General features: G+C 41.8%; 2 protein-coding genes across 2 annotated transcripts; both read right to left on the reverse strand.

The window, feature by feature from the left end:
- Nucleotides 1–2,789: 2,789 nt before the first annotated feature.
- Nucleotides 2,790–23,004, reverse strand: LOC110524068 (fatty-acid amide hydrolase 1). The gene is made up of 15 exons (XM_021603380.2): nucleotides 22,057–23,004; nucleotides 21,629–21,742; nucleotides 16,509–16,649; nucleotides 16,053–16,186; nucleotides 15,504–15,710; nucleotides 14,818–14,858; nucleotides 14,419–14,543; nucleotides 13,499–13,624; nucleotides 9,874–9,971; nucleotides 9,508–9,607; nucleotides 9,338–9,381; nucleotides 4,475–4,514; nucleotides 4,078–4,186; nucleotides 3,708–3,853; nucleotides 2,790–3,293 (listed from the first exon to the last, which is right to left on the reverse strand). Exons 1-15 carry the CDS (start codon nucleotides 22,270–22,272, stop codon nucleotides 3,171–3,173), a joined length of 1,764 nt encoding a protein of 587 aa, XP_021459055.2. The 5' UTR covers nucleotides 22,273–23,004; the 3' UTR covers nucleotides 2,790–3,170.
- A 146-nt stretch (nucleotides 23,005–23,150) lies between these two features.
- Nucleotides 23,151–25,017, reverse strand: LOC110524069 (cytochrome b-c1 complex subunit 6, mitochondrial). The gene is made up of 4 exons (XM_021603381.2): nucleotides 24,756–25,017; nucleotides 24,395–24,427; nucleotides 23,978–24,139; nucleotides 23,151–23,324 (listed from the first exon to the last, which is right to left on the reverse strand). Exons 1-4 carry the CDS (start codon nucleotides 24,798–24,800, stop codon nucleotides 23,292–23,294), a joined length of 273 nt encoding a protein of 90 aa, XP_021459056.2. The 5' UTR covers nucleotides 24,801–25,017; the 3' UTR covers nucleotides 23,151–23,291.
- Between the last annotated feature and the right edge of the window lie 1,536 nt (nucleotides 25,018–26,553).

Raw genomic sequence — 26,553 nt, forward strand, 5'->3', positions numbered from 1 at the left:
CCTCTACCGCGGTGGCCGACGACATTCACCGCCAGCCTCAACGGCATTTACCGTCGGTCTCTCATTGAAAACAATGACATCCGGTTTGAGTCTTCCCTGTACCATCTAAACGTAGAATTAGCCCTGCTGAGATTGAAAATAAAGTTGTGCTGAAACTGAGGCGGTCCTAATATAGTCTTACTAAAACACAAGTCAGAACTACAATCAAGTCAGAACTACAATCAGCTAACGTTATTGAAAAATGACATCCTGATTAGTTTGAAATCAAGCATTTTATATGTATACAGGGCTCATTTGTGAAAGAGGCCTTGGTTTCAGCATGACTTAAAATTAAAGGTTAAATAAAATAAGGAGAACACTTAATGCTGTGTTAGAGAACGACAAAAGAGTGAGAGAGCAAGAACGAGTGTGTGTGTCACACTGTTACTGTAGGGATTTGCGTTCTTCTGAAGAGACCGGGGGACCCACCCCCCCCCCCCCGCCCCGCATCTTACTGCTTAATGCTCCCTGACTGAATGAAACATCCAGAATGTCTCTGACACAGATAACACTAATAACCCTACCTCTCAATCTACACTCTCCTCCTCGCCTGCCTAATGTGTCTACCTCAGTCTAACAGATATGATTTCATATTCAATAATGGAATAACAAAGAGAATAGGAATGCACCACGATGGAAAACAAAATGCATTGTCCCCTAATGGCCTCCCATCCCAGGAGAGTTTGAAAAACATGTAAATTTATGTAAAAACGAAAACACATATTTACAATATACTTGGGGGGGGGTAATCACAATACGCGGCGGCCGCAGCGCGCTGGCCATGCCAATGGAAACGCCATGTGTCATTAGGTCCCCCTTATATATTGCTGCGCTAAAGATATGTCCTGTTTTTGAGGCGATGCAGTAATCACTCACAGGGAAAATGATCTGTGCTACTCATCTGTGGCACCAAGATGGAGAGAGGAGAGAAAGAGGGTAAAAATTGAGAGAGGACGGACTATGAGGGAAAGAGCAGGCCAACTATGGCAAGGGGTAAAGGGGAGAGAAATAAAAAGAGAAGGGAATATAGGAGAGAGGGGAAGGGGGGAAGCCACAGTGGAAAGTGAGAGAGATAGAAGTAGGAGGGCTGTGGCAGAAAGGGGCAAGAGAAAAAGAGGTAGAGGTGAAGCAAAACACAGAGTAAGAGAGAGGACAGCAGAACTCTAGAAGTGCCAAACAGAGTGGTGCGGTAGCAGAAATACAGATGGAGGAAAAGCAAAGATCGGAAGAAGAGGTACAGGCAACTGCCAAAATAAAGGAAACACACCGCCCGAGCGGCGCAGTGGTCTAAGGCCCTGCATCGAAGTGCTAGCTGTGCCACTAGAGACCCTGGTTCAAATCCAGGCTCTGTCGCAGCCGGCTGCGACCAGGGGACCCATGGGGCGGCGCACAATTGGCCCATCGTCGTCTGGGTGTTGCAGCGACAGGACTGGAACTACCAAATGGATACCATGAAATTGGGGATAAAAAAGGGGTATACAACTTTAAATAAAAATATATACAAATAATAAAGGAAACACCAACAGGAAGTGTCTTAATAGGGCATGAGCCTCCAGAATAGCTTCAATGCGCCTTGTCTGTAACTCTACTGGAAGGATGCGACACCATTCTTCTATGAGAAATTCCATAATTTGTTGATGGTGGTTGAAAACCCTCAGGCGCCCCTCCAGAATCTCCCATAAGTGTTCAACAGGACCTGGTGACAGACTTATTATACCCCCCATGCTTTTTTGGGACCCCTCTTTCAAAGTCACTGAGATGGGCATTTTTACACATGACCCTAAGCATGGGGCGGCAGGGTGGTTAGTCTAGCCTAGTGGTTAGAGCGTTGGACTAGTAACCGGAAGGTTGAGAGTTCAAAACCCCCGAGCTGACAAGGTACAAATCTGTCGTTCTGCCCCTGAACAGGCAGTTAACCCACTGTTCCTAGGCCGTCATTGAAAATAAGAATTTGTTCTTAACTGACTTGCCTGGTAAAATAAATAAATGGATGAGTTGTTTTAGTTGCTTAATTAAGTCATGAACCACACCTGTTTGGAAGCACCTGCTTTCAATATACTTTGTATCACTCAAGTTTTTCCTTTATTTTGGCAGCTACCTATATATACAGTAAACGCCATTTCCTCATTACACATGTCCAATACGATTGTCTGAGTAACCGAGACAGACTGCGTCGTCATTTTCCAGAGTGTCTGACGTTAGCAAGACGCCAGCTACACAACTTCCACCCCTTAATGTTGTTGTGCCTGTTCATGCAACAATGGCTGAGATAAAGGAACCAGAATGTTAGTGATTGACTGGAGGAGGAGAGTGGCAGAGGCTGTTACTATTGTCCTGGTTTTCATTCGCACAGCCCACTAAATGGACAAGATCGATGGTATTGGATGAATAAATGACGGTCAACACACAATCATTCAGATTGACGCAATTTTAGTGTCGTCTTTAATCCTTCTGTATTAAAATTGCAGCATGTATTGAGAAGTACATAAGTGACCATATTATATCTCAGCTATCTAAAAGCATTACATTGCAGTGCATGTCACATTTGGTAGACACTTGACCTCAAGGGGAGAAATCCATGACAAATGTTCTCATTCCTGAACCATGCAGACACAAACGGCACTACATAGTTAACAAAGTTTTTTAATTTGAGACATGAAAATCAGACATACTATATATTTATATGAATTTTCCTATATAATAATAAGTGCATAAGGTGACTATAATTTAAAAATACCAAGTCATTTCATTAGTGCGTTTTTTTATTATTATTATTATTATTTTTAAATCGACTGAGGTAAACAGAATTTCCCAATTTTCTTGTGTGTAAGAAAATATGTATGTATTTGTATCCCTATTTGAGGTTAGGTGACATGTTAGCAGCCAAGGAACAGTCATTTGTGTTTCTCAGTGCACTTGGATCAGTCCTTCCTCCAACCTGCTTTCTGAGGACTTTTACTATTATTTGGGCCAGGGGACCCTATTCAAGTTACCTTGCAGCATAAGAATAATGTTATCTATTCCTTTTACTACTTCAACAACACAGTGACTTTCTTATATTGATTCATTTAACAGGTCCTTTTTACCATTCTATCTTTCCACCTCTTAGTACATCCATCTCTCTCGCTCTCTCATTTCTTCTTCTCTCTGAACAGCCTCTCCACCTCTCTCATGAAGCGCAGACAGAGCTCATCCTGCCAGGGCAGGGCCACACACTGTACAGCCACCGGCAGCCCCTCTCCACCAGTCACCGCCTGTAAACACACACAAACAGTCAGTCCCAACCAAACGCATGTTGACTAGGGACCGTATTCACAAACAATTTCTATAGGAGTGCTGGTATAGGATCAGTCTTCCTTTTTAGAGAATAATATATACAATTATATAGACAGGAGGGGCTGATCCTAGATCAGCACCACTACTCTGAGATTATTTTTGAATACGGGCCCAATGGCCTGAGTTCCAACTCAGCAACCAGGACAGGCCTCTGCTTCCATCTACTGGTTACAATGGAACTACAGGCTAAGATTCACCAGTTAGGCTACAGGTTGTGACATCTGGCATGGACAAAATGGCCACTTCAAGTCCGGATGGCGGTAAGTTCGTAAATAGCTAAATATCCTGTAAATATTTTAAGAGGAAGAGTGTGTTTGTGACTTTGACTGTACCTTTCTGTAGAGCTTGTCCCAGAGGTCCCCATAGTTGCCCTTGTAGTGCCTGAGTTCCTCCTCGTCCTCTGCTGTTACCTTGGAGACAGGGACCACCCCAGCAGGGAAGTTAAGGAGATTGTACATGATGGTGTAGGACACCGCACCTGAAGAGAGAGAAGGGGTGGGGCGGGGGGGTCTGGGTCAATAATACATCCACCCATAGTTCAATAAAGCAGGTGAATTCATAACAATTCCAACTGGTGATTCTACATTTTAAAAAATGGTCATGACTGAAACAAAAAACAAGCTTCATAAAACATTGTTTTCTTAAAGAGCTAGTTAAATCTATATTCCATTTGATAAGAGATCAAAGAGGAGAGATGGGTACTGGTGAGTTTCCCAGGGTAGTTATGGTTGTAGGCGGGACCCATCATGGGACAGAGCAGCACGTCCAGCTCACACCTTCTCCACTCTGCCATCACCTCGTGCATGTAGTCCTTGGAACACAGACAGAACTACTGTACATTTTCCTCAGCGCACTGATTTCCACACAACATTCCCTCAGAAGGTTTTTTGTCAAATTGATTATCATGCTGCAAGCTTAGTTGAACAATATAACATTGCCAGTGACTGGCATACAATAATCCATGCCATTCTGTTTTTCTGTATTACAACAAGAGACGAGATGAATGAAGACATTTAAATACATTTACAGGACACAATTTGTGCCTCCTCTCAGACCATCAGGAAACTCAGAGATGGCACAACTTCAAAATGTCTAGTACCTCCACATCCGCATGCTGTCTCCACAGGTCTTGCACAGAGCTGGTGAAAAAAGGAAGTGATGGAGTCATGAAGATTCTGCATTTCATACCATGGCATTGAAATAAATATATATATATATATATATATATATATATATATTTTTTTTTTTAAGTGTCTTCCCATGTCATTTCAGCAAGCCATGACACACGCCATCTCAGATTGTTATGAAATCATTTCTGGAGTTAAAAACATAAGATTAGCATTTCTGCAAAATTGGCCAGTTTAAAAGTTTTAGGATTCACATAATATTTCAATAAATATACTACCCAACATCTAATTGGAACCAAACATATAACTACCATTGACTAAGAAATGGGGAATTCAATAAAATGTGACTGACCGCCTCGATTCGGTCTTATTTTAAAAATGGCCAAATTTTAAAAATTGTGAGGTTTTTTTTACATTGGAAAAAAGTAGAGAGAGCTAGAAAATGGTATATTATACACTACAGTTGAGGAACAATGGGAAAGTCATTCTGCTTGTAACCCCACTTTTGAGAAAATGTAACTTTAATGTTTTGTTACACCTACAATACCAGAGAGCTCTTCTTTGTCTACACCTATTCAGAATCGTTCACACCCTCTTAAGCCTTAGCCCCACCCATCTCTAAGGATTCACGCAAGGACATGTGGTAAACAAACACTATATCAAATCTATAAAATATACGTTTATTTTTCACATGCACAGGATACCGAAGGTGTAAACAATACTGAAGTGGTTACTTGCATAGTAGCAATATCAACAACAGAAAGTGTCCAGAAACAAAAATGTTGTACAACTATTTTTATTATTTGATGACGCTTACCAGACACACACACTTGTCTAAATTAAAGGGTCATGTGAAGGAACGGCTATAACCAGCCCCCAGGCACATCTAGCTAAGTGGATAGGTCACTATTGTCTAGACATGTACACATGTTCATGAAATACAATAGATGGCCATAATCACCCCCAGACACACCTGGCTAATTTGATGGGTCATGTAATAATATGTCCAAAGTAGTCTTTCGTTCAGAAATGTAGCTAGCAAGCTAAACAATGTACCGGGATAACCCGAACTCATACTACTACTAATACAAACATTGGCGCCAGCAGAGATGGCCGCCTTGCTTCAAGTCCTTAGGAAACTATACAGTTATTTGTTATTTATACATTATTTTATGTATTATTTCTTACATTGTTAGCCCAGGAAATCTTAAGTGTTATTACATACAGCCGGGAAGAACTATTGGATATAAAAGCGATGACAACTTACCAACATTACGACCAGGAATACGTCTTTCCCGAAGCAGATCCTTTGTTTCAGACCTCCACCCTGGACATGGGATCTTATCCCAGAGGCCGACACAAAACAACGCGGTCACCGCAGGAGAGGCAGACGGAGCGGCCTACTGGTCAGACCCAGAAAGCTAGCACACTATCCACCGCTCCTGAGCATATTACTCGCCAATGTCCAATCTCTAGATAACCAGATGGACAAAATTAAGGCACGAGTTGACTTACAGAGAGACAGAGTGTAAAATTCTGTTTCACGGAAACATGGCTCACTCGGGATATGTTGTCAGTCGATAGCCACCCGGTTTCTTCATGCACTGCGCCGACAGAAACAAACATCTCTCCAGTAAGAAGAAGTGCGGGGGTATATGCCTTATGATTAACGACTCATGGTGTAATCACAACAACATACAGGAACTTAAGTCCTTTTGTACACCTGACCTAGAATTCCTTACAATCAAATGCCGACCGCATTATCAACCAAGAGAATTCTCTTTGATTAGTCACAGCCGTGGATATCCCCAACAAGCAGATACCACATCGGCCCTGAAAGAACTTCCCTTGACTATGTAAACTGGAAACCATACATCCTGAGGCTACATTTATTGTAGCTGGGGACTTTAACAAAGTTTACCTGAGAGCGAGACTTCCTAAATTCTATCAGCATATCGAATGCTGAACACAGGCTGCTAGCATTTTGGATCATTGCTACTCTAACTTCCGCAACGCATACAAAGCCCTCCCCCGCGCTGCCTTCAGCAAATCTGACCATGACTCAATTTTGTTGCTCCCAGCCTACAGACAAACTAAAACAGGAAACACCTGTGCACAGGTCTGTCCAAGGATCACTTCAATCACGTGGACTGGGATATGTTCCAGATACACATCAATGTTGTTGTCTGAGGCTAAGCTGACTCGGTGAGCGAGTTTATTAGCAAGTGCATCGGAAAGGTCATACCCACTGTGACTATTAAAACATTTCCTAACCAGAAACCGTGGATCGATGGTGGCCTTTCAGGTTTTGTTGATATAGGACTTGTTTAACGGTGGATATAGATACTTTTGTACCGGTTTCCTCCAGCATCTTCACATGGTCATTTGCTGTTGTTCTGGGATTGATTTGCACCAAAGTATGTTCATCTCTAGGAGACAGAACGTGTCTCCTCAAGCAAAGAGGAACTAAGTTTGAAGGTAGGCCTTGAAATACATCCACAGGTATGCCTCCAATTGGCTCAAATTACGTCAATTTTCCCATCAGAATCTTCCAAAGCCATGACATTATTTTCTGGAATTGTCCAAGCTGTTTAAAGGCACAGTGAACTTTGTGTATGTAAACATCTGACCCACTGGAATTCTGATACAGTGAATTATAAGTGAAATAATTTGTCTGCAAACAATTGTTGGAAAAATTACGTGTCATGCACACAGACTTGCCAAACCTATAGTTTGTTAACAAGAAATTTGTAGAGTGGTTTAAAAACAAGTTAGTGTATGTAAACTTCTGACTTCAACTGTATATACTGCTCTTTACCATCTACTGCATCTTGCCTATGCCGCTAATCCATATATTATATGTACATATTCATCCCTTACATTTGTGTGTATGAGGTAGTTGTGAATTTGTTAGATATTACTGCATTGTCGGAACTAGAAGCACAAGCATTTCGCTACACTCGCATTAACATCTGCTAACCATGTGTATGTGACCAAATAAGTTTGATTTGTCATAGCTATAGTATGAATCTTCAGGTAGCTAAAGCTAACAAGCTAGGTTCAATGTTAGCTAGCGAACATTAGGCTATAACTAGCAATGCAAATGGATTTCTGATTTGAATAATACTACACAGATCATGCACGTAACATTAGCTAGCGAGCCAGAAGCTAATGTTTGCTAGTTAACAGTACGCTTTAACTTGCTCTAAGGATATAATTATTGTTTGGATAACCGTATTTACTATTATGTATTGATTTTTACATTTTTTTCACCCTTTATGCAAAGCGCACTGCAAAGAACGGGAGAAGAATTCTCAGAATTATTGTAATGTTTGTTTGCGTCAATTAATCCCTTCAGGGACTGGTTGCCTATTTGACACAATAATAAAATTCATTCATTGCAATAAAAACAATTTTGAGACAATTAGAAACTTACATCTGAAAAATGTGGCTAAGACTCTTACCCGTATACATAGATGAACGCTTCACGGCAGACTGGAACCATTTAACTCTGTTTTATTTGTAGCTACATTGGCATGTGCAGAAAGTAGCTTGTCCCACAGATCTTTCAAAAGCACCTGCTAAATTCATGGCATCAAGTAGCAAAGCTATCGAGAACTACAAAAGTTAACGTTATATCTTTCAAAAACGGCATGGGAGAAAGGACTGCAAACACATACTGTACAGCTCACGCTATAGACAAAAGCAATCTACATGGCAGTGAAGAAGTTAAACCAAGGCCACATACCTTTTAAAGGGTTAATAATTTGTGTGATGATAAACTAAGGTCTCCTCTCAGGTGACCTCTGTATGCGTGTTAACACCTGTTTTGAGTGATATGGCCTGCAGACACTATCAGAAGGTGGAAACCGCCTACACTCATACTCCTCTTGTCTGGGTCCCACCGTGACGGAGGTTCTGAAAATACGACTGGGTTTCTGAGAACACAAGGCCACCGCAGGCCTGATGGAAACCTCCACCTGGCAGAAGATGCTTAGACTTATCTGATGTGAAATATCACCTTGTTATGAACCTATACCTACAGCATATAAGTTGCAGGATATCTTAGACACCTCGCAGAACCTGGGGAGAGCGATCATATACTGTACTCTGTACCAACATCCACCTGCAATTGTATTACTAAAGGATAATTTTAATACTTAAACAGAGTGTGTTTCCTTTCTACTACCAATATATGTAAGTTTCATAATTACATGGTCAATTTCTTCAGATGATCTGGTCTAACAGCAGACCAATCCAAACTCATCTCCGGGCATGTCCAGCCCATCCATTATCTCAGCCAATCAAGTCTAGAAGGAAGGTTACTGTCTTTTTCAGTGGCTAAACCTACTAGGCTCGTAATTTAACAATTTTATTTGTATTTACAGATGGAATACACGTGTTATTAAGGCACAAGAAAGTTCAAATGTTCCAGAAGGCATTTCTCCCAAAAAATTGATTGATTTAAAAAAATGTTTAAGTTCAAATGCTACTCCTGTGAAGTAGTGACCTGTGACATACGCCTAGTTTCCTGAAACGAGTCACAAATTATTAAAAGCCACCCACAGACACCCCCCAAACCTCATGCCTACCAACCCAACAACCAATATACAGTATCTGTTATCTATGTCTGACAAGTAGTATGGAGCTGCAGCTTGGACTATTGCTTCTTCATCCTATTTAAATTATTCCCTGGGGTGGATTTGGCATTGGGTGTGAGGGGTCCCTGGGTGGCTTTTGACACCCAGGGACCATAAGAATTATGGTCCAAATCGGATGTTAGGTTTTATAATTATATGAATCCAATTGGAAGAATATACATAGGTTCTTCTTACCTAGCTCCACACAGGCTTTCCATAGAGGCACCTATACGAGGAAACTGAAGGGAAAAAATAAGACCATTGACATACAGAAGTATCAGCCAAATATAACATTAGCAGTCTGATATACATCACAATACAGTTAACCTCCCTCTCTGTATGCTGCAGACTTGGAGAGCACTCACTATGGGCTTGATCAGAATGGATAGAATTTTCTTCACAGTGCGAGGTAAACCGTACGGAATAATCTGAACCCGCAGAGACGGGTCGACAGGCCCTCCTTTCCTACAATAACACCAAACAACAAAGTTAGTTTTTATCATTTTAGTGTGAATACTGGATAGTTCATTTCTCTCCCAGGGATGTTCTGGTTTAACTCATTGGGATTACCAGGGTTGTGTTCATTAGGAACTAAACGGAAGAAAACGGACTGAAACAGGGAGGGACTACATTGACTCCAATAAGAAATACTCATTGTCGCTTCGCATTTCAAAATGTTTTTCTATGGTGTGCCCAACTGAACACAATCCAGGGTGATTTGACTGACTCACAGGTTGCTGAGCATGGTAGCGCATCCATCGCCTGAGAAACCCCTGAGAACCAGCTCATGCATGGCATAGCTCAGCCTGGGGAGACTGAAGGGAACCAACTACAGAGAGTGAGATGAGATAGAGTAATACAATTTAATATCAATACAGTCATGGACCGACCTGTAAAGGAATTAACATCCACATTATTTTGTTTCGGTTATTCGGCAGTCCAAGTAAATCTGTCTCTGATAAGTGTTCAACCAAGCTCTGGTCATTTGTGCCTTCAGAAAGTATTCATACCCCTCATCTTATTCCACATCATGTTGTGTTACAGCCCAAATTCAAAATGTATTGAACTGATTTCAATGACAAAGTGAAAACATGTTCTTAGAAATGTTAGCAAATGTACATAGGTATTCACACCACTGAGTCAATACATGTAAAAATCACATCAGATTTCCTCCCAAACATAATGCCTTGTATTCAGGACATAAAGTTAATTTCTTTGCCACATTTTTTGGGGGGGCAGTTTTACTTTTAGAGCCTTATTGCAAACAGGACACATGTTTTGGAATATGTTTTATTCTGTACAGACTTCCTTCTTCTCACTCTGTCACTTAGGTTAGTACATGTATTGTGGAGTAACTATGTTGTTGTTGATCCATCCTCAGTTTTCCTCCTATCACAGCCATTAAACTCCGTAACTGTTTTAAAGTCACCATTGGCCTCATGGTGAACTCCCTGAGCGGTTTCCTTACTCTCCGGCAACTGAGTTAGGAAGGTAGTCTGTATCTTTGTAGTGACTGGGTGTATTGATACACCATCCAAAGTGGAATTAATAACTTCACCATGCTCAAAGGGGATATTCAATGTCTGCTTTTTTTAACCAACAGGTACCCTTCTTTGTGAGGCATTGGAAAAGCTTCCTGGTCTTTGTGGTTGAATTGTATGGGATTATAAAGATGACAGAACTACGCGAGTTTGTGTTTTGAGTTTCGTGATCGCACATTGAGATTAGTGGTTGCATGTACAACTCCCAAATATGTATTTTAAATTTCGCAAACCTTTATCACGATGAGTGAAAGATTTGTTGCATCTTTAATTTTGAACACATTCAATAAGACTTGTAATAATTCTTAAATTAAATTATGCTTGCAAGTCCATTTAAGACTATGAATATTCTGCTGTGAATAAAAGATACTTGCATAGTTTCTGCGCGCGCTCTGAGTTCCCGTCACTGTTGTCACGTTACCAAGAGATTTGTAGAAAGATTCACAAGTAAAAATTTGATTTGACCTGTATTTAAGGAAAACAACTTCTTATTCTATATTTTTTAAGGTAGCCTTAAATAATTACTTTACCACATTGAATAGTATGCACTGTAAGAATAAGTTATTGAGATCAATGGACCCTCTTAAGCTTTTCAAATTTCTTTGAACGTAAAAACCCTGTATGTGTTTGTTTGCCTGTTTGTGATGTTTAGTGTTCCATGTTTTAAGGATGTATAGATTTTTGTAACATATTTGACTTTGTATCCTTCAAAATGTATGGAATTTCAATAATAATGTAATGAAACAAGCAGGGAGCAGGTCTCGACCTTCTACCCCAAAGTCCAGCGTGCTATCGACTGTGCCGCAAATGCATGCTCAAGCGGCAGAATCGATATCCGCGCTTATAAACCCAGGGTCGTTACACTACTCCCTCCTTTCAAAGAGAGCGTCACCGCGCCAACTTGCGACTCGACGTCTTACAGGAACGCATTCACCTGCCAAGCACACGCACTGTCGTGGATGCAAGGTCCGATCCCACTTCTGACACCAATGTAATGAAACAGGTCTCGAACCCAACACTAGGCCCCTACCCAGATGGTCATGTGCCGTCGCAATCTTCTCTCCTCTTCTATCATCTCTCCCTTCTGCTAAATCCTTCTCCCTCCTGTCTCCTGATTCTGCCTCTTCGACAATACTCGTCCCTTTCCGCATCCTATGACTAGCACTGTCCCCTTTCCTCCCAGCCGGCTCTGACCTCATCTCCTGCTCCATGGCGGAGTGAATCATTGCGAGCTTACAGAACAGGGCTGTGGGCAGCTGAAAGAAAATGGAGGAAAACTAAAGTACCAGAAGACCAACCATCCTTTCACGCCCTCCTCTCTGCCTTCTCTTTCTCTGTATACACTGCCAAAACCACTCCCTACCACAAAATGTCAAGCTTCTGTCTCTAACCCAACCTTCTAAACAATTTCCACCTTCTCCTCCCTCCTTAATCCTCCACCCCTCCCTCTCTGTGGACAACTTTGTCAACCACTCTGAAAAAAAAGGTTGACAACATCCGCTACTCATTCACTCAGCCTATTGAATCCACTGGTCTCACTCACACAGAACTACCATACACCTTGAACCTCTTTCTCCCCTCTATTTCGCCAGATTCAATTTTGCGACTAGTGAGGTCTGGCTGCCCCACAACCTGCCCACTCGACCCCATCCCCTCTTCCGGACCATCTCTGGAGACCTTTGCCCATTCCTCACTTCAGCGCATGTCCCGAGTTGCTCCCCTCCTCAAGAACCCAACACTTGACTCATCGGACGTCCAAAACTATAGACCTGTATCCCTTCTTTATTTTCTTTCCAAAACACTTGAGGATGCTGTCTCTTATCAACTTTCTCATTATCTCTCTCAGAATAATCTTCTTGACCCCAACCACTCGGGCTTCAAGACAGGTTACTCAAATGAGATTGCTCTTTGTGACACAAGAGGCTCCACGCACTGCCAAAGCTGACACTCTCCCCTCTGTTCTCATCCTCCTAGATCTATCCGCTGCTTTCGACGCAGTGAACCACAAGATCGTCCTCTCCACCCTCTCAGGGCTGGGCGTCTCAGGCTCTGCACACTCTTGGATTGCATCCCACCTGGCAGGCCACTCCTACCAGATGATGTGGAGAGGATCCGTGTCTGCACCACGTACTCTCACTACTGGTGTCCCCTCAGGGCTCGGTTCTAGGCCCTCTCCTCTTCTGCAAGATAATTTTTGATTCACAGCAGTATATTCATAGTTGGAAATGGACTTGTAATAATCCAAATCTTATTGAATGTGTTCAAATGTCAAGTTACAAGTTAGCAACCACTTAAATCTTGCACACATCATTATACAAACATGCAAAATAAATCACACTTGCAAATCGTACTTGCAACCACAAATCTCAATGTGCGACCACAAAATTCAAAATACAAACTCACGTAGTTCTGTCATTATAATCCCATAGAATCTTTGTTTGAAATTCACTGCTTGATTGAGGGACCTTACGGATAATTATATGTGTGGGGTACAGAGATGAGGTAGTCATTCACAAATAATGTAAAACACTTAAGAGCACACCGAGCGAGTCGATATAACTTGTGCTTAACAAGTCACATGTTTACACCTGAATCACAGGCTTTCCATAACAACTAGGTTGTTGAATACTTATTTTTAATACAATTTGTTAACATTTCTGAAAAAATAATTCCACTTTGACATTATAGGGTAGTGACACAAAATCTTAATTTAATCAATTTTAAATTCAGTCTAACACAAAATGTGGAAAAAGTCAAGGGGTGTGAATACTTTTTGTAAGCAAAGTAGATCAGTCTGGAGCTGGGGGTTACCCACCGTGTGCCCTGCGCTCTCCAACAACGCCTTGGTCTCCCTCAGGGCTCGGCCCATGCTCGGAGAGGGCATGGCATAGCCGTCATTCTCGTAGTACCCGATCCTCAGGGGCTTGGAACGCTGGTATACCTGGAGAACAGAGGAAGAACACAGTATTGATACATAGGAGAATGTAGATTGCCGGGGGGGGGGGGGGGGGGGGGGGGTGTATAGGTCCTTTCTGCATAATGTACCTTATAATGGATTTTGGCATCCAATTTCAATAATTTGATATGGACACTATCATTTGATAGATATTGATAAGAGCAAGGCATATTGTAATATCGGTTTATTCTTGTCAACCTACACTATTATGTAAAAAAAAAAAAAAAAAAAAAAGCATACACGACTGTTGCTGCATGCACAAAACCCTCTCAGCAGACCTTCTCACGGGCTGTCAATTTATCATAATCCTACTTAAATTGCCTGCTGATGATCCAGCAACAGTTCATGGGCTTCTCATTGTATTCAAACTGGTTGAGTAGGTTAAGCTCCTAGAACATTCAGACCAGAACATCAACAAGCAGCTGTCTCGACTTCACAGATCCGTGGAAGTAAAAACTAAAAGTGAACATTCAGACAGCTGCAATGTTTTGTGTAAAATCAATATGCATTGATATGTTATAATAAAACAATTGCAACTGATATCATTAGATTTTACAAAAGGGTGCCCATCACTAAATATAATAATATAATTTGTTTGTCTTCAGGGATATCCATTGAACAATGATATGTATCCTACGAAAGGCTCCAGGATGAATTTTCCTTTATGTACAGATCTAGGATCAGCTTAAACTCCCACAAATTTTTTTTTTTTTTAAATGAAATGACTCAGCGTTTAGGGGCAACATCACCCTACTCCCTATGACAGAGAAAGATCCCACCTGTTGGTTGAATGGGATTGGGGGAACAGTAGGGTCCAGTCTGAACATGTGGTCACAGAGCAGAGCTTGCATACAGAGAGCCAGGCCATCCACGTCCCTTGCCATGGGCCCAAAGGACGACAGCACTGGAACAAGAACACAAACAATTGGTGTCATCTTGACAGTGGCGAGTCAGTTGTTAAAAAGGTAACAATAACATCTGTTATTATGTTGTTACTATCCCAAAATGACTATGTAATGAGCATCCTTTTGATACTATTTCTACATTTTTTTCCACAGAAGAGCTCTGCTCCCTATTTTCTCTATGTATGTAGGCGTTATGATGGAGGGGTTCAAGAAAACATTCAATTTATTTAGCTATACATGTGCAGGGTGGAAAGTTGTACGTTTGAGCCTTACCTGACTTTTGGCCCCGGCTACAGGAGGAAGCACCTCGCGAACTGAAAAAAAAAAAAAAAAAAAAAAAACAAGTCAATATCTAACCAAGCCCATCAGGTCAATAACTCACACACACACTGTCACAACTTCCGCCAAAGTCGGTCCCTCTCCTTGTTCGGGCGGCGTTCAGCGGTCGACGTCACCGGTCTTCTAGCCATCGCCGATCAACCTTTCATTTTGTCTTGTTTTCCCACACCCCTGGTCATTATTCCCTCATTACATGTCGTTATTTAACCCTCTGTCCCCCCCCCCCCCCCATGTCCGTGTGTGTAATTGTTTATTGTTGAGGTTGGTGCACGCTTCCGGCTGGTTTGCGCCGGGTTTATTTTATTTACCTGTACTTTGTGCTGCCTCACTTGTTCGTTGGCCATTTTTTTTTGTGGTGCAGTTAAGTTCTGTGCAAATGATTGCCTTAGTAAAGTGCTTTGTCCACTCATCTCTGCACCTGACTTCGATGCACCAGCTACACTCACACCCTCAATTATGCTTTTACAGAGGAAATAAATGTCTTGTGATGCAATCGTTCTTGAACTGTGCTCAAGGTTAGGAACATTGTAAAATATTACTGAAGTCCTCACAGGTTGTCAACAAGACTCACTGACAGACCCACTAACGTACACATGCACGCACCCCCCCCACCCACCCACCTTAGCCTGTTGGCCGTGGGTTTAAAGCCACAGATCCCACAGAAGGATGAAGGGATGCGTATGCTGCCCCCAATGTCAGAGCCCATGCCCAGGACCGAGCCCCCTCCTCCGATCAGCGCTCCCTCCCCGCCCGATGAACCCCCGGGCGTCTTTTGAGGGTTATGGGGATTCAGAGTCAGACCGTAGATGGGATTACCGCAGTCATAGCTGGACATGGGGACAAGACAGAGATGTGGGTGAAAACACTGATTGCTAAGAACATTAGTCACGGGGTGACCAATCAGCTTTACTCTGGGTGCAGACTAGTCTGATCATTGGACTTTGATGATTGTCTTCACAAATTCCTCAATGACATTGCTCAAGTCATAGCTCTTGCACTAAATTACATCACCTAATGTAGTGTGTGGCACATTAAAGCCATTGTTACCCTATCTATGTCAATGTATTGCTAGTGTATTATGTTTATTCATCAGTTGACATTGTATATGGTACACAAATTATATTCTGAATCTCATTTGTTGCATTTGCAAGTCTAAAACAACTATTCACCTTAGCAGGCTTTGGGGTACGTTGGTCTTGACGAAGGGAATGGCACCTTGTCTCTTCAGCACTTCAACCAGCACACTGTCCCCTGTGGCAGGAAGGTCCAACTTACAGATCACGCCACACGTAGAGTCATGACCCTAAATACAAAAACAGGAAGATAAAAAGTAAATAATTCACAATAAAAATAAACTATTTCAGTAGACATGAACATCTCTGAACCCAGAACTATGATACTGGTAGAGCCTGTGTCACAAACAAAGACACAGGCCTACTATGGGGGTGCTTTTCTGTACACAGATTAAGCCAATGTCCTGGGCTAACAAGCACGCTCAAATGGAGAATCTCTATTGAAAGTGCATTGGTCCAGGACTAGGCTTAATCTGACTAGGAAATCCCAGCTATATTTACAGGGAAAAATAACAATTAATGAAAGACACTGAAGTGACACCTAATCAACACCTTATATCCAATATTTTCCTTGATGCTGACAGGGACCCCATAAAGAAGACCATCCTTGTGAGAGCCAATATCCTCCAGCTGATCCCAACTCTCCAGCAGGACCTCAGTGCAACAGTTCAGTCTCCTATTCACCTCCAATGTCTGTGGGAACACAGAGGGGGGGGGGGGGGGGGGGGATCAATGGGAGCACTTGTAGATTGAAAGGTCTTAGTAGCCCGGTCCCAGATCAGTTTGTGTTGTCTTGCCAACTCCTGTGGTCATTGCTACAACAAGAGCACAAAACAGATCCCAAACAGTTCTGGGACCAGGACAGACTGATCACCACAGCAGCATGCCCCAAAATACATGATGCCTATTGTGTGATAGCCATTCAATGACTGATCGTGCTGCATTGTTTTGTAAACAGTGCAAATATAATTCAGGCATGTCATCATAAATGCATAGGCCTTTTCAGGGCTGTGTTGGCTGTGACAAGGGTTGCACATTTTGGGGAATATTCAGGTGGAAACTTTCAGTGGGAATTAACAGGAATATATGGGAAATATTAATACCATTTAAATTATGTTTTTTCATTGGATATATTTACCATATAGAGAGACATAATTAGACAATTGCAATTTATTATATCCTTCCAATAGAAAATTAAAAAACATTTAGTTACAAATTGAACTTTAAATGAGTTGACTCTTCACATGGGATGATTTCACTGAACATACTAAAGCTTTGGTTGTCTTCCTCTCAGGGTTCCATGTCTTCTCTTTTGACCTCAACGTCAACCTCTTGAACATCAGACTGAGGCCTCACCTTCACCATCACTTTCCAACCTTGTTGAGGATGGCTGGTTGTCAGGCTCAAAAAGCCTCAAAATTGCCCGGATGGCCAACAATTTTCCAACACTTGTATTGGTCAGCCTGTTGCATGCTTTGGTGTGTGTGTTCCCAAACTAGGACCAGTTGCCCTCTGAGGCGGCTGATGTTGGTGGGATTTGGAGGATGATGGGGGAAAGAGCCTCACCAGGGGGCTGATGAGATACAGTTGAAGTCAGAAGATTACATAGGTTGGAGTCATTAAAACTCATTTTTCAACCACTCCACTAATTTCTTGTTAATAAACTTTTGTTTTGGCAAGTCGGTTAGGACATCTACTTTGTGCATGACGTCATTCTTCCAACAATTGTTTACAGACAGTGAAATAATCTATCACAATTCCAGTGGGTCAGAAGTTTCCATACACTGAGTTGACTGTGCCTTTAAACAACTTGGAAAATTCCATGAAATTATGTAATGGCTTTAGAAGCTTCTGATAGGCTGACATTTGAGTCAATTGGAGGTGTACCTGTGGATGTATTTCAAGGCCTACCTTCAAACTCAGTGCCTCTTTGCTTGACATCATGGGAAAATCAAAAGAAATTAGTCAATACCTCAGGAAAAACATGGTAGACTTCCACAAGTCTGGTTCATCCTTGGGAGCAATTTCCAAATGCCTGAAGATACCTCATTCATCTGTACAAACAATAGTACACAAGTATAAAAACCATGGGACCACGCAGCCGTCATACCACTCAGGAAGGAGACTCATTCGGTCTCTGAGAGACGAACGTACTGGTGCAAAAAGTGCAAATCAATCCCAGAACAGCAGCAAAGGACCTTGTGAAGATGCTGGAGGAAAATGGTACAAAGTTATCTATATCCACAGTAAAACAAGTCCTATATCGACATAACCTGAAAGGCAGCTCAGCAAGGATGAAGCCACTGCTCCAAAATAGCCATAAAAAAGCCAGACTATGGTTTGCAACTGCACATGGTTACAAAGATCGTACTTTTTGGAGAGATGAAACAAAAATAGAACTGTTTGGCCATAATGACCATTGTTATGTTGAGGAAAAAGGGGGAGGCTTACAAGCCGAAGAACACCATCCCAACCGTGAAGCACAGGGGTGGCAGCAGCATGCTGTGGGGGTGCTTTGCTGCAGGACTTCACAAAATGGATGACATCATGAGGAAAATTATGTGGATATATAGAAGCAACATCTGAAGATATCAGTTAACGCTTGGTCGCAAATGGGTCTTCCAAATGGACAATGACCCCAAGCATACTTCCAAAGTTGTGGCAAAATGGCTTAAGGACAACAAAGTCAAGGTATTGGAGTGGCCATCACAAAGCCCTGACATCAATCCTAAAGAAAATTTGGTAGCAGAACTGAACGTTTTTGGGAGCAAGGAGGCCTACAAACCTGACTCAGTTACACCAGCTCTGTCAGGAATGGGCCAATATTCACCCAACTTATTGTGGGACGCTTGTGGAAGGCTACCCGAAACATTTGACCCAAGTTAAACAATTTAAAGGCAATGCTACCAAATACTAATTGAGTGCATGTAAACTTCTGACCCACTGGGAATGTGATGAAAGAAATAAAAGCTGAACTAAATCACTACTATTATTCTGACATTTCACATTCTTAAAATAAAAGTGATCCTAACTGACCTAAAATAGTGAATTTTTACAAGGCTTAGATGTCAGGAATTGTGAAAAGTGAAGTTTAAATGCATTTGTAAACTATGTAAACTTCTGACTTCAAGTGTATGTTGACACGACTGTCATATTGCATCTCCATCCCAAAGCACTTGCTAGGAAGTGTACTTCGACAGACTGCCAAGAACCTTGCCCTCTTCCAAGCCAATGTGGCGAGACACGGTAGTGATGACACCATAGGCCTTGTTGATCTCTGCACCAGACAGGATGCTCTTGCCAGCATATTTGGGGTTGGGTTTTGAATGAAAGAGCGGGAAGATCGAGGAACAAAAATATTGTCTATCGGGCAGTATGCAGCTATGCTATTGTAAATAGAGTATCTTATGCATACTAAATAACCGGCCATTTGAAAAAGGAAAATGCAATAAATATTTACTCTGAGCTACGCTTCGGTAGATTGGTCGTAGATAGAAGGCGGCGTTGCCCAGCAGGGATCTCTTGTCCTTTGAAGAATGTCTCTGGTGGTAAACTGGATACGTTGTAGTATCGTTGTGTGTTAGATTGAATACGTCGTCCGTCCTTTCCTAGCCCATGTTCACAGCGGCTGCTACTAACTCCATGGCTAGGAGGTATCACTTCTGGACTGAATAAGAGTTCAAAGTTCATACCAAGTGGCCATACTTTTAAGCTATATTCTGACTGGTATAGTTGAAATTCATCCTTCCGCCGTTTAGGTTGTCACCTTCACGTTGAGAGTCAATGCTAATTTCGTTAGGCTCCTGTGGTTCAAACTAAAATTACATTTAATCTTTTCACAAATAGTTTAATATTTAAAACATTTAAATTGCACAACTATTCCATGTGAATCTGATAGCTGGAATGTGTCGACTTTCCAAGATACAGTTTGTCATCCTGTCATTAGTAATAATGTCTCAGACGCCTACTGATGACATATTCATTAAGTACCAAAGCGCATTTTCAACTGGCTGGATTAACAAAATAGGGTCCCGTTTCCCACTTTTTGATGTTCCCAGACGCTCTATGTTAACAAAGGGATTTTCAATAGTCACATCGGTAGAGTAGAGAAGAAAAAGGGGAAAAGTATTTATGTGGGTCATAAACCTCCCCCAACATTATGACAGTGAGGACTAGGGCCATTTCCCCCAGAAATGTCCGGGAACTTGCAGGTGTCTTGGTGGAAGAGTGGGGTAACATCTCACAGCAAGAACTGGCAAATCTGGTGCAGTCCATGAGGAGGAGATGCACTGCAGTACTTAATGCAGCTAGTGGCCACACCAGATACTGACTGTTACTTTTGATTTTGACTCCCCCTTTGTTCAGGGACACATTATTCCATTTCTGTTAGTCACATATCTGTGGAACTTGAAGGACTAAAATTCTAAAGACTCCCACCAGTGATTATGATGTTATTAATTTGTTTACATGCCATTGTACTTATGCTCACTGTATAGCTGAATATTGAGGCCTCTGTCTGTGTCTAGCTCTCTGCCAAAACCTGCAGCCCCACGTCTGAGAGAAGGTGAGAAAAGGGACTGAGGGTGATAAGACACAGAGAGACTGTTTTTCTCTGAAACAAGGGCAGATTTGCATACCACTTGAGACTGGTTCTCAGAAATCTTGTGTTAATAAGAATAACATGTCATTTTAGCTGCACGTGCAGGTTTAACATAGATCACTTGGGTATATAAGATCCTGTCTTTCTTTTGTTCGGGGAAGAACTCAGGAGACAAGTGCACATTTTGAGTGATCTTTATTTGTTAAGTAAATAAACAGAGCCCAGAAAAGTGGAACCAATAAACTTGTTCAGTTTATGTTTCAGTTGTTGAATCTTATGTTCATACAAATATTTACACATACGTTTGCTGAAAATACACGCAGTTGACAGTGAGAAGATTTTAATTTTTTTGCTGAGTTTTTTTAGTTAAGCAGTTAGATTAAACAACTCCTTTGTAAGATAAATGTTTTACAATGAAACATGTATGAAAACATCTGAATTAACACTCCTATGTTAGCAGGCTCAAGCAAGCTAAAACCAGCATGGTAGCAAAAACTAACTAGCAGAAATTGTTAACAAGTTAGAAATTATGTAAACAGGCTTTGCTGTAGGATACTATTTATAAGTTAACAAAAAAAGAATGTCATAAAATATATTCACCCCAGTCAGTATTGTAATCAAAACTTACCAGAAAGCATTTAGTTATTGCCTCAGAGCCCACACTACTACACTACAGCATCTCATTAGTGTGCAAGATCTTGAAAATCAGCTGTACATGTGATGGAAGAGTGCACCGCACACGTGATGGATGAATGTACTGCAGAGGGTTGTAATTCCATTGAATTGGGGATAGTTTAACCAAAATATGCTACAAGACCTAGACTTGCCTTGTGTATCCCACAAAAAAATCCCCAAATTCAGGGCTCAACTTCCCATGGAACATAAACAGGTTAGAATGTGGTTAATGATTTGCAGAAAACATTGCAGGAGTACAATGTCACCAATGCTTGCAGTGAAAACAAAACACACCACCTATAGAAATAATGCAGTCCACAAAATTCCACATTACAAAAAGCTGGAGTAACCTACAGTATATGTGATTGCTGGGGGTGTTGATTGAGTTGTGCATTACCTTTTCCACGTATGAGTGGAACACAGCTTCTGGAGTTAGTGTTCCGCCCTTCAGTTGTTTGGACAGCTCCGCCAGTGACAGTGAGAGGATGAGAGAGGTGTCCGTTTCAGGGTGCTGACATGGGAGTCAAAGAGGGAAGAGAATGAACATTAGGTACACCACCAGATATCTATCTAGCTACTCGCTCTGAAAATCAAAATGAAATGTCATGCCATTTCAGGTAGGGTCCTCAAATACTTACTCCTCCTTTCAATACATACATGCATGACTAAGTGGCAACTGGTTTGAACATGAAGATGTTGTGATAGTACTGGGGTGGCTATCTGCAAGCTAGAGTCACAGCTGTGTCGGACTGACTTATCAGCAGGGTTGAATGTTCATTCGTTGAGGTTGTTAGCTAGCGTTTGCTAAACTAAAGTCAAACTTACAGATTCGTTGAACTGAAGGACAGCAAGCTCTGCTCGTTGCAGTGACGTTTCTTTTCGGGCTTTCGCCCTCTGAATTTTCTTCCAAGACTGTTTGTGTCTGAACCAATTCAGGAAAAGCATCAAGGCACCTGTACCGCATGCAGTGGCTGTCAGAATCACTGTCCAATTCGGCTCAGCCCCAAAAATTACTTGTTCAAAGTTGTCCATTCTGTCCATAACGCTCTGACAGCTATCTTCCACCTTCTACTTCCAAGTACACCTGATGCAGTCAGGTGCTTCTCGCAGGGTTCGGGTTAAATGCGTTTGACTCCGCCCACAGTGAGCCCGGCCCCGAACTGCAGTCAGGGGCTTCTCCCTACTCGTAGGGGTTTTAATTAAGGGTGGTTGGCATCCAATTCCAAAATACATCCCTACACGGGCTAGGGGACCTGTGAGGTCAGAACATTCGCCAACAGGATTTCTTGCAAGGCCTCGGCTGTGAAATCCTAAAGAAACGTTCAGCTGCATTCACAATTACAATTTTCTCAGACCTATTCTCCGCTTGTGCTGTACAGTTTATGACCACTGCAAATCGGCAGCTAGGACAACGCACGTTCCAAACTCACGACACTGCTGTACATGTGAGGAAACTGCACCCTTCTTGTGTCATCTCATCACAACACAGGGATGGGCTCGAGGCTATCCAATAGCAGAGGGAGAGGCAAAGTCTAGATAATCTTCGCCAACAATAGCAAGTAGTCGAGGCTCCAATTTGCCTCATTGCCTTCAGATGGGGAACTTGTGACAGCTTTTCTTGCACACTATAAAAAGTAAGATCTTACCAGGGGTTGTTGATTGCATGGAGGCATGCTATACAAGGTTTCCATTATGTGAGATTGCATTTAAGCAGAACATAAAAGCAATTGTAATTCTTTGCAATTATCCAGTTGTTGTGAGACCAATGACCAAGTTAATTCATGCTGCACTTGCCACATTGATACAGCAATACCTCGATCCCAGTCTCAATAGCTACCGCCAGCTGGTAGATGAGATTAGATGCATCACAACTAACAAAAGTATATTACTTCAAGAAATCCAACCAGTTACAAAAAATATTCAACACTTAATTTACCATTTATTCACATGAACAGAGTGTGTATTTGAGGTTACAACATAGAGGTTTCGTTTAAAACCAGGTACTTGTTTCTATATCTGACAGGGAATTTCTGCCAGTAGTGCAGGGAGCTGGGTGGACTTTATTTGACAGAATGGAAGACTTTGTGTGCCACCTGGGGGACAGAAATGAGAGGTAAAGTTATTGCAAACTGTCTAGTCAAATGTATGCAAAGTGAGTGACACTTGTCTCCTAAAGTAGCTAGTTATACCATCAAATGTATTCTCGCTTCATTCCTCGTCTGGTGACTGAAAGCATATAACCGTAAACCATATGAGGGTCGGTGTGCTTTTCTTTACCCATGTCTCCACATCCTTCTGTCCTGCGCCATCATCCAACTATTGTACTCAAATTCTAAGCTCTCCAATCATGAAGAACTTAACAATGGAGAAGCATGCTATAGAGTAAATACAAATCACTGACTCCTGAAAATGGGTGTCATCTGGCTGTAGAAGTTTAAAATGTTGAGTCACACAAATGTATTTGTGTATCAGTTGCAGTAGCAGACATCTCCTTCGCATAGAGTTGACTGAGGAGACAAGGAGTTGGACCCACTGACATCTCTCTTTGCAGTCTGACAACCAGACTTAGTCTCAGGTTATTTTTTTTGGCAGACTAAGCGAGAGCCAACCTGCTGTAACATTCTATCAAGAAGTGCTAGCTTTAAATCAGCTGGTTGCTTTAACATCCACTCATGCCTGGTTGTATGTTTCCCCTTGTACCCCATGGTTAACCGCTGCTGACTGTGTCTGGGTAGATCTCACGTACACAGTGGTCCCGGGCATGGAGAAAGTCAAAAAGCTCTTCAGTGCAGTCCTCTGCGGTCTCGGACTTGGAGCCGACCCTGGATTCGCAGTCCTCCAGTTTTGCCCGGGTGTGGATGCAGTGCTCTGCCTGTGCACACTTGTCCCGCACTGTGTCAAGGGGGTCCTGGAACAAAAGGACCAGGGCTACATAAGTCATCTATTCCATAGCCTGGTCCCAGATCTGTTTGTACTATAACCAACATGTCTGGCATAACAAACAACCATATATCAGACTTGGCTATAGCACAAACAGATATGAGGCTGGCTATTTATTCCCCCCAGTTGCATGACAACTAACTAGTTGACAAAATATTCTTTAGGTTTTAGAACCAATGCAAGGTGGGCAGATTACGTTGCATCATACCAAATCGATACATACCACCATATCTTCCTCCTCTTCTTCCTCCTCTTCCTGAAAGAAAAACACATTTTAAAGCACTCGAAACATGACACCGATATAACACACTGGACTACTTGCCAAGGCTGTTGTTAGCCAAGCTAGTTAGCTAACTTGCATGCTATTTATTGCCACTGGTTGCTCGAAAACAACCGAGCAGATTATTGGCTAACTATGCTGGCTAACTATGCTAGCTAACGTTAGCTGACTGGCTAGCTGACGTACCGGCTGGCTAGACACTGTCTCTCCTGTTAGCTATAGTAGCAAATCTAGGCCTTAAACACACGGTTCCGTTCATTATTTAACCACATATTGAATGGGAAATGGTTTATTAATGTCTTACATCTTCGGGTTCCCCGTTCGGGATCCCTTTCTCCTCGAAAACCATGATGTTACTACTCTTGCCCTGATATGACTCGCTGTCAGATGAATAACTTGTCCACAGAGTTTCTTTGATTGAATGCTGGAGGACGGACCAGGTCACTTACCCGACGTAATCGTGTCGATACGTTACTTATTCTACGTTAATGAAACCGCACCCAATCGAATCCCTGTACGCCACCAAAGCTACTGCCACCGTGTGCCCCGGGGAAGTTACACACTGTCAAAAAAAGGATTCAGTCACACAAGGCTGTCAATTCACATGTAGACTTATCCATTTCCTAAATTCCAAACCCAATACCGAGCATTTCTAAACGCAACACCCAGCAAATGGTCTAAAGTAAGATTGTATAATTTATTCCGGTTATATGTATTTTATTTATTTTACCTTTATTTAACTAGGCAAGTCAGTTAAGAACAAATTCTTATTTTCAATCATTGAAAATAAGAATTTGTTCTTAACCTGTTCCTGAACAAGGCAGTTATCCCAGTGTTCCTAGGCCTTCAGAGTTTCTTTGATTGTGTTCCTAAGCTGTGACGGCCTAGGAACACTGGGTTAACTGCCTTGTTCAGGGGCAGAACAACATATTTGTACCTTTTCTGCTCGGTTATTCAAACTTGCAACCTTTCGGTTACCGGTCCAACGCTCTAACCACTAGGCCACGCTGTTTGCCCTGTACATTAACTGGTGAGCTGAGCACTGCCATCATTGATCATTGCCACACAGCCTCTAATTGTTAATCCACTGCTCAGTCAACCACACAACACACACACACACACACACACACACACACACACACACACACACACACACACACACACACACACACACACACACACACACACACACACACACACACACTTAGGTCAGAGAGGCCAGACTATCTAATCACTGATAAAGGTTATCCTCTACATTGTGTTCGTTTTTTAAAAACATTTTATATAGTGTTGCTTGTAGCGTCAACAATGTAAGTCTATAATATCTGCTGTGTCACTGTCACCGTAAACCTATGATCTTTTATCATACCCATTTCTACCAAAGTAAGCACTTATTGTTTGGAGGACAGACTGAAAGATTAAAGTCCAGGAAAAAGGCAGAATTTGATTGGCCCTTCAAGTGCCCATATTCAAATGATGGTAGGATCAGAGCAACAACATTACACCCACACACAGGCTGGGGGTGATATAGGCTACACATATAGGCATCAGCTTACAAATGTCTCATTCATCCCCCTCCTCTCTCCTGTAACTATTCCCCAGGTCGTTGCTGTAAATGAGAATGTGTTCTCAGTCAACTTACCTGGTAAAATAATGGTAAAATAACAAATAAAACAACATACACTGAACAAAAATATGAATGCAACATGCAACAATTTCAATATTTTAGAGTTACAGTTCATATAAGGAAATCAGTCAATTGAAATATATTTATTAGGCCCTAATCTATGGATTTCACATGACTGGGAATACAGATATGCATCTGTTGGTCACAGATACCTTTAAAAAAAAAAAGTAGGAGCGAGGATCAGAAAACCAGGCAGTATCTGTTGTGACCACCATTTATTTGCCAAATGCAGTGCGACACATCTCCTTCGCATAGAGTTGACCTACACCTGTTGTAATCGGATAATGTGACAAATACAATTTGATTTGATTTCATCCAAAATATTGACCAGTCACATTTATTTATTATACAGTTTAATTTATACGCACATATAAATATATATATATATATATATACAGTTGAAGTCGGAAGTTTA

Source organism: Oncorhynchus mykiss, chromosome 5 (genome assembly GCF_013265735.2).
Source record: "Oncorhynchus mykiss isolate Arlee chromosome 5, USDA_OmykA_1.1, whole genome shotgun sequence".
NCBI lineage: Eukaryota > Metazoa > Chordata > Actinopteri > Salmoniformes > Salmonidae > Oncorhynchus > Oncorhynchus mykiss.

What these genes read in the sequence shown, in the direction of transcription:
- LOC110524068 (XM_021603380.2), bottom strand. Translation starts at nt 22,272, where the DNA reads ATGGACAGAATGGACAACTTTGAACAAGTAATTTTTGGGGCTGAGCCG. An exon ending in AGGAAAATATTGGATATAAG is followed by an intron (nt 16,187 to 16,508) that starts GTGTTGATTAGG and finishes TTTTGTATTTAG; the next exon opens with GGTCATGACTCTACGTGTGG. An exon ending in TAGCCGGGGCCAAAAGTCAG is followed by an intron (nt 14,544 to 14,817) that starts GTAAGGCTCAAA and finishes TTCTTGTTCCAG; the next exon opens with TGCTGTCGTCCTTTGGGCCC.
- LOC110524069 (XM_021603381.2), bottom strand. Translation starts at nt 24,800, where the DNA reads ATGGTTTTCGAGGAGAAAGGGATCCCGAACGGGGAACCCGAAGAT. An exon ending in AAGAGGAGGAAGATATGGTG is followed by an intron (nt 24,140 to 24,394) that starts GTATGTATCGAT and finishes CTTTTGTTCCAG; the next exon opens with GACCCCCTTGACACAGTGCG. An exon ending in TCCATGCCCGGGACCACTGT is followed by an intron (nt 23,325 to 23,977) that starts GTACGTGAGATC and finishes TCTGTCCCCCAG; the next exon opens with GTGGCACACAAAGTCTTCCA.